The sequence below is a fragment of the Acyrthosiphon pisum genome, chromosome A1, assembly GCF_005508785.2.
Source record: "Acyrthosiphon pisum isolate AL4f chromosome A1, pea_aphid_22Mar2018_4r6ur, whole genome shotgun sequence".
NCBI lineage: Eukaryota > Metazoa > Arthropoda > Insecta > Hemiptera > Aphididae > Acyrthosiphon > Acyrthosiphon pisum.
This window is the reverse complement of record NC_042494.1, coordinates 89,895,763-89,910,681: the sequence shown is the minus strand read 5'-3', so window position 1 is coordinate 89,910,681 and position 14,919 is coordinate 89,895,763. Positions and strand designations below refer to the sequence as shown.

General features: G+C 26.2%; 1 protein-coding gene across 5 annotated transcripts; it reads right to left on the bottom strand.

Annotated features, from left to right (window-relative positions):
- Nucleotides 1-5,284: 5,284 nt before the first annotated feature.
- LOC100161261 (twinkle protein, mitochondrial) lies at nt 5,285-12,101 on the bottom strand. 5 transcript variants are annotated; one of them, XM_008189331.3, is made up of 8 exons: nt 11,197-11,648; nt 10,904-11,112; nt 9,718-10,012; nt 8,973-9,274; nt 6,790-6,939; nt 6,041-6,229; nt 5,515-5,838; nt 5,285-5,446 (listed from the first exon to the last, which is right to left on the bottom strand). In XM_008189331.3, exons 1-8 carry the CDS (start codon nt 11,453-11,455, stop codon nt 5,357-5,359), a joined length of 1,818 nt encoding a protein of 605 aa, XP_008187553.3. In that variant the 5' UTR covers nt 11,456-11,648; the 3' UTR covers nt 5,285-5,356. The 5 variants fall into 5 exon arrangements, with proteins under 5 accessions (XP_008187553.3, XP_016663554.1, XP_029343596.1 ...); XM_016808065.2 differs by having other exon boundaries at nt 5,286-5,446; nt 11,249-11,256; XM_029487736.1 differs by lacking the exon at nt 11,197-11,648 and adding an exon at nt 12,012-12,101 and having other exon boundaries at nt 5,287-5,446; nt 10,999-11,112.
- Between the last annotated feature and the right edge of the window lie 2,818 nt (nt 12,102-14,919).

The window sequence follows — 14,919 nt, the reverse complement described above, 5'->3', positions numbered from 1 at the left end:
AAAAGGTGATGAAGAACACAAAAATAAAAAAATTTTAATTTAAAAAAAAACACATTGTAAAATTCAATAAATTCATCGCTCCGCTCAGAATATAAAATATAATAAGATTAAACTTCAAGTTCAAGTTAGAACAGTCTGAACAACCTGTTTAACCTAATCTTATCTGCAGACTAACCCAAAACTGTTATAGCATTTAATAAATTATAGGTACCTATTATATAATTTACTAATTTAGTGGTGAAACTAAACAAATTTTGAAATTTGAGTAAAATTATGACCTTTTTTTTAGGGGGGGGGGGGGTGCATATTTGCGGTGCAGGGCCGGTTTGATCCATATTTCCCGGGCCGAAAAAATTCGCCAATCCGCCCCTGGGTAAGTGTAAGTGTACCTTATATTATTATACGGGTTGAAAATAATATTTCCGTCGAACGACGAACATATTCTTTATCTTTCCGCCGATTTCTTATTAATTATCGTCAATCGTCAATCAGTTTATAAACACTATTAATATTCTTAGAAAATATATGTTTATTGGAAATCATGATTTTATGAACAAGTGGTGATTTAGTTTAAATGCAGGCTGTAGCCTGTAGGTACCTATATAATATAATATATAAATAAAATATGTTCTATATATTATATTTTATATATTTTTTTTTTTGAAAAAAAAATCTGTGAAACATTAAAAACACAATTTCTGCATATTTTAATTTTTAAATAAAAATAAAGGACTTAATTTTGATTTTTTGGGGTGGGTCATGACCCCCATGACCCCCCCATAGATCCACGCCTGTATTAAAGTAATATTTTAATGTAGTAATTCTATAGCACTACGCTCAAAGCTCAGATAGTTAAACACAACAGTGAATAGTGAATAATAGTACAAGATAAAGAGAACGTGTCGTGTCATATTGTTTTCAGTTTAAGTTCACAGTTAAACAGTTATCACAAATAGGAAAACCGGCTTTAATTTTACCCTTAGATAGTTAGATCATTATACTATGGATGGATGTATAATGTATTATACCAAATACCAATACAAAAAAACTTTGCCGATATCAACGACGAGTCACCAAATTAGGTATTCCATATGCGATATGCACATGCGCGACGCAACTTCTTGCATATTAATTATCCACTGCAGATAATTGACTATCAAATCATATCTCAAAAGAGTGGCCCATCGAATTCAGGCAAACAAAATATTAATTGTATACCTTTTTATGATACTTTTGAAAAACAAATTGGTTTTGGATTTTACTTGGATATTTTGGTGGGTTATCTATCTATACTATTATATAAAATTGTAAGGGATTTTCTTCGACCGCGCTAACCGAGAAAACTACTGAACCGATTTGGCTGATTCTTTTTTTGTTGTGTTCGTAATTGTCAGGACAAGGTTCTTATGAAAGAACATTTTAGGAAAATCCACCAGAAAAGTAGGAAATATGGATGTCAAAAATACCATCTATCCAGAAAAAAATAAACTATATAATAAAAAATTTAGTTTATTGTTGCAGATTAAAATAATAATAGTGTATTATAATGGTTGCTATTGGTTAATCGGGCATGTTTGTTGATTTGTATTATTATTTTTCGTCAATATATATATATATATATATATATAGGTAGGTATGTATAAATTAATGTTTATGCGTGTAGATTAGACCTCTGAGAAGAAGTTAGATTAATTTAAAAAGGATAAAATTTGGTTTCTTCTTATTCATCGGATTTGAGTACGGTTAACTTAGGTTAGGATTTTGTATTAGTTATAATCCATCGTAGGTGGAATTAAGTAAAAACGACAAACTTGGTATAACTTTGATACTCTGTAGCTAAATCATACACTTACGTATGGGTACAAACAGCACGGGATCCGCGATCTACCGCAGGGAGATTACCTACCTGATAATATACTGATGAGAAACAGAATTTTTATTCTGGGTAACAGAAAAGTTAAGATAAGTATTGAACACCATACTGTATGGTCCATACACCGAATATTAAATAAAAAATTGAACAAAGTTTGAGTCATATAGGGTTGGTACATATAACGGGTAACGAAGTGCACGGGATAAGTTATTTTTAATGAAAATATATTTATCATTAATAACAATAGAAACAGTTCAATACGTTTTCATTAACCATTTTTATATTTACTTGCTGATCACATTAAAGGATAAAATTTGAATGAAAAATTATACATCTCATCGTCCGGAAGCAAAATAAGCAACCAATCACGGGTAAAGCTGTGACGGTCGGCTATAATATTATAATATTAATTCAACTTAAAGGCTATAATAAATAATAAATATATAAAAAATCCAGCCCGATAAACCGTCTCTACTCAGAATCGTTTTTATTATACAATTAAATTATATCATTGAATTCAAGTTTAATACAATCCATTATACACTGATAAGTGATAATTTATATAATTATTTTAAAAGTTAATTTATAAAAGTTTTCCAAATCTTAAACCTATAACAATTCATAGATGCGTTGATGGTAACAGTTGTAATAACATAAATAAATGTTTTGCTATCAAAGAAGTTACTAGTACTCGATATTTAGGTATCATATTTGATAAAAACTTAAGATGGAATCTTCACATTCAAAACCTAGTTGGAAAGTTACGCTCTATTACCTATAGATTCTACAAGTTAAGGGGTTTAGTTCCCAAGCAAACAATGCGGGTTATTTATTTTGCTCTATACCAATCGATATTACAATATGGTATGTTAGTATGGGGTGGATTAAGTGATACTGTCTTAAACAAATTGCAAGTTAACCAGAATAACATTATAAGAATTTGCCTAAACAAGTACTCTCTGCAAGGTTCTACGAATCAAAATTACAAGGAACTGGGTGTTTTACCAACCAAATTTCTATATAAAAAAATTGCCATTTTGTTCACTCTAAAAAGGTTCACTCAAGATAAAGATAATAAATTGTTGGAAGGTAAAAGAGAAATAACAAGGTATAATATACCTGTCAAATATTCGAATAAAGCATTTGGTCAATCTTTCGTAAATTATTTGGGCCCAGTGTATTTTAACGGTATGCCATGTCAATATAAAAAAATATTCACTGTTCCAAAATTAATGTTAAAAAAATTGTTTATCATTGGCTATTTTCTCAATTAACCTAACTCTTTCTAATCCTTTGCTATATTTTATATTTTATATTTTATGTTACTCTATTTTATTTTTTTCTTTCTTTTTTATATATTATATATTTAATATTTTATATGTAATAGTTAATATCATCTCTCATTCTTACAATTTTTCTATTGTTTAAATTATTTATTTATCTGTATTAATCTTTTTTATTTTTTTCTCATTACTTCTATTGTTCAATCATTCATTACTGTGCTACTCATATAATTTATTGTGTATACCTCTTAATTAATTAAATATTATTACTCTCTATCTCTAACACAAGCTAAAAGCTTAAAAGAGATAGATAACCATGTAACCTAACGTAATATTTGTATCCTATGTAATTTATGATGGTTTTTTTAATAAAAAAAAAAAAAAAAATTTATAATAATTGTAAGGGGTTTTCTACGACCGCGCTATCCAAAAAAACTACTGAACCGATTTGGCTGAAATTTTCTACTGTTATACGTCCTCAGTGTCGCTCTGGTGTACAGTAGGTTACAATTAGAACACTGTAATGGATGGTGTTAAATTTAAATTCAATGATATAATATAATTGTATAAGAAAAATGATTCTGAGCGAGGACCTGCAGGCTATAATATTACGGAGTATATTTGATGATATTTTTATGAATAAATTAATTTATTTACCTATTTACATGGAACTTTGTTTTAAATTTTCAATCCTTAGCTATTAAAGCTAAATATTTTATAAATTTTAACAACAAAATAATTTTTAAATTTTAAATTTGATAAATGTTGCAATAATTCGAACTTTAAATGCTTATAAAAAAAATTGTTCCTATATAATACATAATTATTTTAAAAAATTTTCAATTGCTATAGTAAAAATATAGCAGGAGCATTGTATTAAATTTTCACGCTTTTTGATCCAACAAATGAAATTTTATTGACAGTTCAAGAAAAAAAATTTTTAATTTAAAATGTCCGTAAACAGTTCAAAACTGGTTAAAATATTTTGTACATTTTATCAAGTATGGGAATTGATGATATGTTATATGGTGTAAATTTCAAATATCTACAGTTATTCGTGTTTGAATTACAACAAAATAAGAAAATCGCTACATGCTTACATGAGAAATCGATAGAATTTAAAAATAAATATTTTCTAACTATAAATTTCTTACTCAAAATAGTTTGCAGATTTTTGAGATTTTTACGTATTTTGTCAACATTTGAACTTTCAATGTTTATAAGAAAAAATTGTGACTGTATTTTTAATATATTTCAACGGCCATTGTAACAATTTAATGTTCAAGCTTTAAAATGTTATTGTCATTTATAAAAAAATAAAAAAATAAAAAAGTCTGAAAACCACTTTAAACAATTCAAATTATTTTGAAAATGTTATCGTGTATAGAAAATGCTAATATCAACATTCAGTGAACGGTTATTTGTTTTAAAGTTGCAGGCGTTGCAGCAAAAACCAAAATTAATTTTATCGAAAACCGATTTTGCTTAAAAATTTCCGTTTTTCCTTAATTTTTATTTTGTTTTTCCATGCGCTTTTGATAACTATTGGAATTTTAAATTTTGACCTTCGCCCTTCTGAATGAACCAACTAGATTCACTTTCCCATCAATCGAAATACTGTTGAATAAAATCGAAGCAGTTGTACTACCCCAAATACGGTGATGAGTGATGACAATAAAATTAAATTTGAAAAATTAAAAAAAAAACAAATCATCCATAGGTACATCGCTCAGAATCTAAAAAAAATGGTTACACCTTTCTATTTTAGATTCTGTAATTTTGAATACAAATTTATTTTATTAGTGGCTATTAATGACAGGGGGTGCCTGAGCACACATAGCCCCCCCCTGAATCCGCGCCTGTCATCTTTAGTTGCTCTCGCAGGGCACATTCTAAAATTTCTATGTATATCATCAAATGGGAATGGGTTCACAGGTTCCAGACAATTTAACAAATCACCAAAGTATTCAAACCATTTTTCTGCTATTGTCGATTGGCAATAATTACTTTAAGATGAGCGTAGATGAGAGGCATCATGCACTGATGCACCTACAACAGTAATTGACCCAGAGATAATGTGCATAGTGCATTGTGCATAATAGATTAAAATTCAATAACATTTTTTGTAAAAATATTAATTTATATTTTTATAAGCATTGCACAAAACAATAAATTAATAAATATTATAAATATTGTATTATTAGGTCTTCTGTTGTGAAAAACTTAAACTTTGTTTATTGAATTCTAAAGACATAACTCCAAGATTACCACTATATCGATTTTTGGAAACCTGAAAAAAATATTATTATTTACATGAATTATATTATACTCTTAACTGAAACAGTAATATTGTTATACCTGTAAATATTTTTTAATTTGTAAAGATTCCATAATTTTATTTTGTATTATAAGAATATTATCAGCTTCTTGTGTGGCTTTAGCTGTACCAAAAATAGAATTGATTGACAACTGTTCGACATCTTTTTCTTTCCTAGGATGCATTACTAATGTCACATGACAGTTTGAATATGTAGCAAACCTCCTAAACTCTGCTATAATTGAATCTTGTTGCCAAAATCGTTCTGAACCCATATCATACTTGGCACCAATGCCCATCATAAACTGTACATTATCAATGATTACATGGCCAATATCATATACATAAACAGCATTGACTACAGCCTAATAATAACTAAGTGTTAGTATAAATGTATAATATAAAGTGTAATAAGCTAGGACATTTTTAAACAAATTTATAATGTTAAAACGTTTTGAAAAATACATCAAAATTACACTTGTATATTCATCAAAAAGTTGTATATTTATATTTATTTAGAAAAATAAGCTTTGATTCTTATAAATTGACTTAATAAATTAAACTTACGTCCATCACCATATTTAGTGGTTGGGGGCCATGAAAAGTCAAAAAATACAGTGGAAGCTTTTCAAATTGATCTGCTAGGTTGTCAAATAAGGCTAAATTAAGATGCACAGGTTCCTTAGCAAATTGTTGAAGCATGATTTTTGCTAAACGTTGATTACGTATTTCAAAACTTCCCCATAGTGTTGGCAACTATATATATACAATACATAAAGAATAACAACGTAAATATTATTTAAAAAATACGTTGTATGTGTTTAGGTTAGAAATTTTATAAAAGAGGCAAATGATATAACAAATTAATTGTTATCATCCAAAACGTTTTCATTTTAAGTAGGTACCTATGGATGAAAGGTACTTCCAAGTCATCCAACTGAGTATAGTTTTGTTTACTTTCAAGTCATAATAAATTATGTTAAAATTTAATTCATTAAATTTAAACTATACTGTTGCCAATAAATAAACACTTTTTAAATTATAAACCTTAAATTTAAATTAAAACTCCTCGCAGACCATAAATAATGCTAAATTTAAAGTTGAAAAAACAGTCAGAGGAAAATATACAAGAAACTATCGTTGGACAACTTGTGCATTACTTCTGGATATACAAGTGTATATCTAAAAACTATCAAAAGATCTTATCACAATTTTATTATATTATAAAATCTACTATAAACAAAAATATATTTAAAAAAAATGAATAATTAAATAAAGTTTTTTAGTATCCAATTGAGAATATTTGAATTACTTACACCTTGTTCAGCTAAATCTAATGAATATTCACTTATAAAAGTTGTTTTTCCTGATCCCGTTGGGCCAGTTAATAAAGTAAGTTCTCCACGACGATGGCCTCCAATAATTTTATTTAATGCCGGAAATTTTGTCCATTTCATTCCAAGAGTCTAAATAAAGTTCTTTAATTTTTAAACTGTTAATTATTACTATTCATTAGTGTTGTAAAAAATTATTTTTAAAAGTATTTAAGTAATTACATATTCTTAAAATAAAGTATTTAAAATACCACCCAAATACTATAAATAGTAAAGTATTTGAGTAGGTAATATTCAAATACTTTTCAGAAGTAACCGATACCAAATTGTCTGTAAAGCATAAATGATAAATATATAATATTATATTGTTATAACGTTAAAGCAAAACCACGACGGCATAGCGTTTTTATTTAACAAGAATAATTATAAGTAGAAACAAATAAAAAATAAAAAAAAGTATTTAAAATACCATTCAAATACTTCAAAATAAACAGTATTTAAAAAAGTATTGAATACGCAAAAAAGTATATAAATACTTTTACTCAAATACTTTACAACACTGCTATTCATATTTTAGATTCTGAGTGGAACGATGAATGTATTGATTTTACAATGATGTGTGTATTTTTTTTTATGTCTGTGCACACAATAAGTAGTCGAAATAATGCTTCGATTTTCAACTTCAATATCTTGTTCGAAGGGAAAGTGAATATTTGGTGCATTGGGGAGGTAAAAATTTTAAATTCCCAGTAATTTTCAAAAGCGCTGTGAAAAACAAAAGAAAAATTATGGAAAAACAGGAACTTTTACGCAATCGATTTTTCACAAAATCGACTTTGGTTTTTGCTGTAACATCAAAACAAATGACCTTAGATACATGAAATTATCACTGTTCGTTTATATTTGAATTTTCAATACATGATAAAATTGTCAAACTATTTTGATTTGTTTTGAATAGTTTAGGGACATTTTCAGTTTCCAATTTCATTAGTTTTTTTTTCTATGAATGTCAATAAAATTGTATTAGTTGAGTAAAAATACTTGAAAATTTAATACAAGGCTCCTACTATATTGCTACAATGACATTTGAAAAATATTAAAAATTCTTACGCACAGTTTTTTTTTATAAGCCTTTAAGGTTCAAAAATTTACAAAATATGGAAAAATCACGAAAATTAGCAAATTATTTTGAGTTAGGAATTCATAAAAATTTTTCTTTTTAAATCTAAGATTTTAAAATGTAATACACGATTGCTTATAAGATTATCTACCTTTATAAAAAAAAAAATGTCTACCAGAAAGTCAAATTAAATTTTTATGAGCGTTTAAAATTCAAATTTTTACAAGATTGGATATTCGTTTGATTTCTCATGTAGCGATTTTCTTATTTTGTTTTAATTCATAAACGTATAACTGTAGATATATGAAAATTTCACTGAATGTTTATTCTATCAATTCTTATATTTGATACAATTTTCAAAATATTTTAACTTGTTTTGAGCAGTTTACAGACAATTTCATATTTCAATTTTTTTATTTTTTTTTTATGAATATCAATTAAGTTTTATCTGTTGGGCCAAAAAGTGTAAAAATTTAATGTAAGGCTTCTGATATATTGTTACAATAGCAGTTGAAAAATATTAAATATACATGGGCACAATTTTTTTTTATAATCATTTAAAGATGGAATTTTGACAAAATTTATCAAATTTAAAATTGAATAATTATTTTGTAGTTAAAAATTTATAAAATGTTCAACTTTTATAGCTAAGGGTTGAAAATTTACGTTCCTTGAAAATAGTTAATTCTGTTACCAAACAGGTATACTATTATAGTATAATATATCTATGATAGTATCACGATTTGTTTTGATGTATAACACGTTATAACTTAGATGTACCTAATGGATATTGTTATATGATTAATTTGGAATTTATTATAGGTACCTATTAGGTCAATATTTTTTTTCAATACCTTAGATAAGTATATAATATGTCTTATACCGATACTGACATACCGTCTCCGCTCAGAATCGTTTTTCTTATACAATGATATTTTATCACTGAATTCAAATTTAATACCACCCATTATACAGTAACCCACTTGCAACCTATACTGTATAGCAGAGCGACATCCACTTGCCTACCTTTTTATTTATGATTTACCTTATCATGATTTTGTAACTCTGCATAAACTTCATTACGTATTGTTGAGAATTGAATAATACTAGGATGAACCATTTTATCAGCAGTTTTAAGTATTTTGTCGATATTTAAACCAAGTTTAAATGCTAAATAAGGGGATGGTTGATCATCGGTAGGTCTTATAAAATAACATCTATTTTCTATTAATTTCTTAGCGAATGTTCTTGCCGAGTTCCATGCAATTTGATCATTTCCAAACCATAAGATTAATCTGTTGAAATACTCCAATGATGGCAGTAATTCTTGTGGTAATTTCCGCACACCTTAAAAATATAAAATTATTAAAATGAGTTATTTTTAAGAATATTATTGTTTTTTAAGATTACTTTTCAGTATACAAATATAATTAAAATGTACTTGTAAAAGTGTAATTGGAACATATTAAAATGTTAGGTAGTTAAATACAATTGATGGAAATTGAATTTTAGTGATTGTAAATTGATCCATCAACATTTATTTAGATACTTTGTATCAAATAGTTTAAATATAACATTTTTATGGATTGGATTAGAATAATTATAATTAATTTTAAAAATAAACCAATTTATAACATAAAATACAATCAAATAAACATTGTTGAATTATTTTAAAATGAATTCTATTTAAATAAACAATGTTAAAACAACACTGATTTTAGTTCATAAGTATATTATACTTGGTAAGACATTAATTAACTAATTGACATAATTTAGAATAATATAAATACCATGAGGTAAGCAAATAATATGATGAGACGATTGATGGCCGACTAATACTAATAAATGTTTAAAGTCGTCAACAATAATTGCACTTTGACTATGATTTGAAGTGAACGGAGGAACTTGAGCAATTCCCCAGCAACAATCATCTGGTACAGTTTTTTGATTAAGACTATTTTCTAATTCAATTTCTTTATATCCAACAACTATTTTATTATCAAGCAACATAGTCAAGTACAAGGAACTATTTTCTGAATTAACGTATAAACCTGGAATACGATCAAGGTCTTGTATTTTTAATTCCTGTAAAATAAACACCATCATTTTTATAATGTTTTAAACACAAATAATGATAAAAATTACAAAAGAGCTAATTTATTGTAGCTTTAAAGTGTACCTATATAAATATTTAATGGAAATTAATAATTGAACTTCTAAAATATTAATATAAATTAACCCCATCATAGATGATATTATATTGTCACTTGAATATTTTTAATTTTATTTATTTTGACTTAAGGTAACTCACATAATACTTTAATTCCCAATAAATGTTAATCTTTAATACATTTATCATTAATCAAAAATTAAAAATAATTAATGAAGAGCACAAAAAAAAAACTGAGCAATAAAATAAGTAGGTAGGTAGTAATAATGATAATAATAATATAAATAACTCATAAAAAATTGTGTTTTTTAATTAAATGTTAATTTAATAAGGTTAATTTTATTTATTTTGACATTTTTAATTAGGCCAATAAAAATTAATCATATATTTATAATTATTATGGCAAGTATAATTTTGTGATTTCCATCAATGTTTAAATTACTATCTATTTATAAATAATTATTGATTGATTAGTTTAGAGTTTTAACATTCTGCTTTTTCTGTAACACACATATTAAAATAGATCAGAGAATTATTTATAAGCTTAAGTAATCACTTATAAATCAATTGTCAATAAATTGAAAGGTAAATTTGATATTAGAAAAAAAAAACAACAAATTAACAAACTGCAATGGTCTCTTTCATAGATATGTCATATTATATATTGAATACTGTAATACCTTGTGGCTTTCCTACAGAACTTAATCTTATTTAAAATAAAAATATTATCATTTAAAATATTAATTATTAAAGTTTGAATTCATGTCATATATTTATTAGGTACTAAAATAGTGTATAACTATTACCTCCATATTAAGAGATTTTAAAATACTCTTTTTACTACTAGTTTTTAATGATTTGAAATGCATTAAATGATCAGCCTTATTCTTAAAATCTTTACCAGCTTCAAAAACCTTAGGAGCAGGTACACAAATTCTTTCATTATTCTTATTTACGTGTGACTTAAATATTGACCAATCACCATATCTCAAACAATGTGTACAGATAAACCAACCTATAACATTTAAAAATTATATTATTCAATAAGTACAAATATGGTAACATTTCATGAGTAAAAATTTGCCATGAAACTATTTACCAGTAATTTTATTAATGTATAAAGATGTGTTATTACAAAAACCACATCTCACCAATAAGCAAGTAAATTTATTTTTGTATGGTACTTTAAAACTGTCCAGTACTTTTGAAACGAAAAAATCTCCTGACGTCCTTCTATCATGGTCGATTGAACTAATTTTAGACATTTGATTTTTGATTTTAAAATTTAATTTTTGTTTGAATAATTTCCCTTGGGAAAAAAATTTTGAATAATTCATCATTGAATGGTATATTTTCATAATTGTAATTATTATTTTTAGATAAAAAAAACATAAAATATGTTATTTAAATGCTAAATGCGTATTTAGTATTTAAATTAATTTATAACATAGTCTTACAAGTTACAACTTTGAACAGTTTGAATTTTAATAAAGATGAACATTTAAATTTAATATTTAGAATTTAAATTTTAAATAACTTAACAATAATGATGAATTGATAAAAACCACGATAATAATATAGTAAATCTTAAATCGTGATAAAAACTATAGAATGTCTTATCGAATATTCGAATGACTAATAAATAGGTAAGATTACAAAAATCCAATTTTCGTCCGGTTTGCGCATTTACCCCATAGGTCTATGATTTACCCACTAGAGTAACCTGGGGTATAATGGCGCACGGGGCAAAATTAACTATTGTGTAATTTAATAGTAATTTAATAATTGCAATCTGGTTAAACATTTTTGTTATTATGATTATGTTATCAAAGCCAAATGCGATAAAATATTTTTTTCAATAGTTGATGAAGTTTTGGCGGCAATATGAGGCAAAGTATTAATTATTGTATTCACCTGATATAATATTTGAGTAGTATAGAAGTAGTAATTTGTACCATAATATGGTATGAACGACACGTTAGGCGTTGCTTTTATATATATCCGTTTAGTACAATTAGGTGACTAAACGTCAATATTAATATGATAATCATGAAAAAATAACTATTATTTTGTCATGATGATAACAACTGAATATACTACAATACTGTTTATGCAGAAAATCATATTGGGTAAAATGGCTTAGTAGGTTTTGGGGTAAAAATGCGCAGTATTTCTTACATGATTATTGATTACCTACTATTATAAAAATTTTAATTTTGTGGCTTTAAATTTAATGTTTAAACATTTAATTATATCTATTTATTTATTAATTTATTTGTACTAATGGGTACATTATATCTATGATTTATCAACAAATGATTAAATAATATTATGTAATATTTATTGGATAATTATACATTTATACTTAAAAAAATTACTTTGACTTAATATTTAATACTAATACTGCATTAATTATATATTATATTAGGGACTTTTATATTTTGCATGCATATTATATATATTTATATCTTACTGTTTGATAAAAATAAAATAGGTAACAATCTTTTAATAAAATAGATTTTTATGAATTAATTTAGCATGCGGCCTAGCTATTACCCCATTAGGTGCGCACTTTTACCCCGATACTGGGGTAAAAAGACGCATTTGTTATAATTTCTAATTATTTAGAATTTTTGGTATTTGCTTTGGTAAAATCAACTTTTGACCGGAAAATTTAAAACCACAAATAAATATTTATGATAGGAAAACAATATAACAATATTTCTAAAACGTGTTTACTACCATATAACAGCTGTTAAATGTTAGGTGCGCCATTATAACCCAGGTTACTCTATTCTACGCACAAAACTATTGCTCGTAGCATGACTAAATAAATAAATTAGTCATGGCTCGTAGTGTTCTCTTCTCTGCATTTTATTGGTCGGCAATGTCTATAGAACAATTTTCTGTGATATATAGAATCATGAATAAGGAGACCCAACTCCGTTTCAAACGTCCCCAAATGAGTCGCACGATTGAACAGCCACAGGCTGCGCTGCGTACGCTAGGGTTGCTACTTTAACTTTTAACTTTTAACCATGATAAAATTATAAAAATTATTTTATCATGCTTTTAACCATCATAGTATAAGGATTACCAGGTATTCATGTTTTGTGCATAATTGTATATTATTTTATAAATATGTGATTCTTTAGAAGCAAATTTGAGTATAACGATACATAGATCGGTATAAAAACGCATAGTATCGGGCTCATACTTGCTGTGAACAAATAAATAAAAATCAAAAGTCAAATTGTATAAAATAACGATGTTAACGGATTGCAGTCCTGTAAAGTATTTAAGTAAAAGTATTAGAGTAGAAGTATTCAAATATTTTTTTGTATTAAATACTTTTTGGTATTGACTATTGAATACTTTGGTTTTTTATTTCGAACATTTAATTTTTATTCGAAATAATTGGTTGGAAAATATTATTGTCAACTACAATGATAGAATAATAGTTTTATTTAGTATTCTGTATTTCTGTGTTAGGTGAAGCCTGAAGGTTTGTGAAAACCAGATTTCTGAAAATAGTTATTGAATAACAATATTCCCTTTCAACTATTAGCTAACTATTAGACAACCTACTACCTATGTGTTATTTATATTACGATAGTTAGAAACCCGCTTTAAAAACCAAAAGTATTTGAAAAGTATTTGAGTAGTATCTTAAATACTTAAAAAAAATGTATTTGAGTATTTACTCAAGTACTTTTTAAAAGTATTCTGTACAGGACTGACGGATTGCATAATTTAATTATTATCAGTCTTGGAAAGTATTTTAATACTTCTATTTATATACTTTTTGAAGTATTTATATGGCATTCTAAATACAATTTTTCAAGTATTTTGAATACTTTTTAAAAGTATTTTTATCAAAATTTAAATACTTGTATTAAAATACTTTAAAGTCCGTTTTATTAATTTTATATGGTTTCTGTATTGGAATTTTTTAAACAAACTGATAGTTAAATAGTTTTCAAATACCTAGTACCATATTAATACTTAATATCACTTTTTATTTTATTTTTTCATTGTGACATGCGGCATGGGACACACTGTATAATACCTATGTCCTATACATGTATATTATATAGCATAAAATTAAAAAAAAAATACTTGTATTTGTATTCAAATACCTTGTGAGTATTCGTAAAATATATTTTTATAATAGCATTTTAAAAGTATTTTTGATATTATATAGTATATTAAGGCGGGATCCCACGACTCGTGTATTTGACGAATATTTGGTATTCGAGGATACTCCCCGAATAGTGGGAATGGAGTACTTATACGAATATTCGCTATTTGTTATTCGCCACCTTCCCGTCGATTGTCGGTAATTTGCCGATTATTCGAGTATTTGTGGATATTCGTCAAATACACGAGTCGTGGGATCAGTGGTCGAAATGGCTCAAGATAAGTGGAGGGATGCCTTACAATTCAGATTTCCTGATATCATTACAACATTCTTCATACCTTGTATAGTATTATTTTTTTTTATAGTTCACATTTTGTTTATGCATCAAAATTCTACAATCTTTTTCTATCATAAATAATCTTTAAATCTAAACAAATAAATAACATATTTTCAAGCCTTTAGCAAAAAAATTAGAGGGATATCATCCCTCCGTATCCCCCCACTTCGATCACTGCGTGGGATCCCCCCTTTACACACATAATAAGCACATCTTCTCTGCATCGTGGTCAATAACTTAATTAACTTTCCGCATATTTGATACGTAGGTAACAAAGTGTTGTTAACACCATAATTATCAGTTAAGGCGCCATGTATATAATATATTATAGCATAGAACAATAT

Excerpts from the sequence above, each read along its gene's own strand:
- LOC100161261 (XM_008189331.3), bottom strand. The coding sequence starts at position 11,455 with ATGAAAATATACCATTCAATGATGAATTATTCAAAATTTTTTTCCCAA. Across the intron at positions 10,013-10,903 it reads TAAAATCTCTTAATATGGAG|GAATTAAAAATACAAGACCT; the intron begins GTAATAGTTATA and ends TTTATTTTACAG. Across the intron at positions 6,230-6,789 it reads TAGATTTAGCTGAACAAGGT|TTGCCAACACTATGGGGAAG; the intron begins GTAAGTAATTCA and ends GTATATATATAG.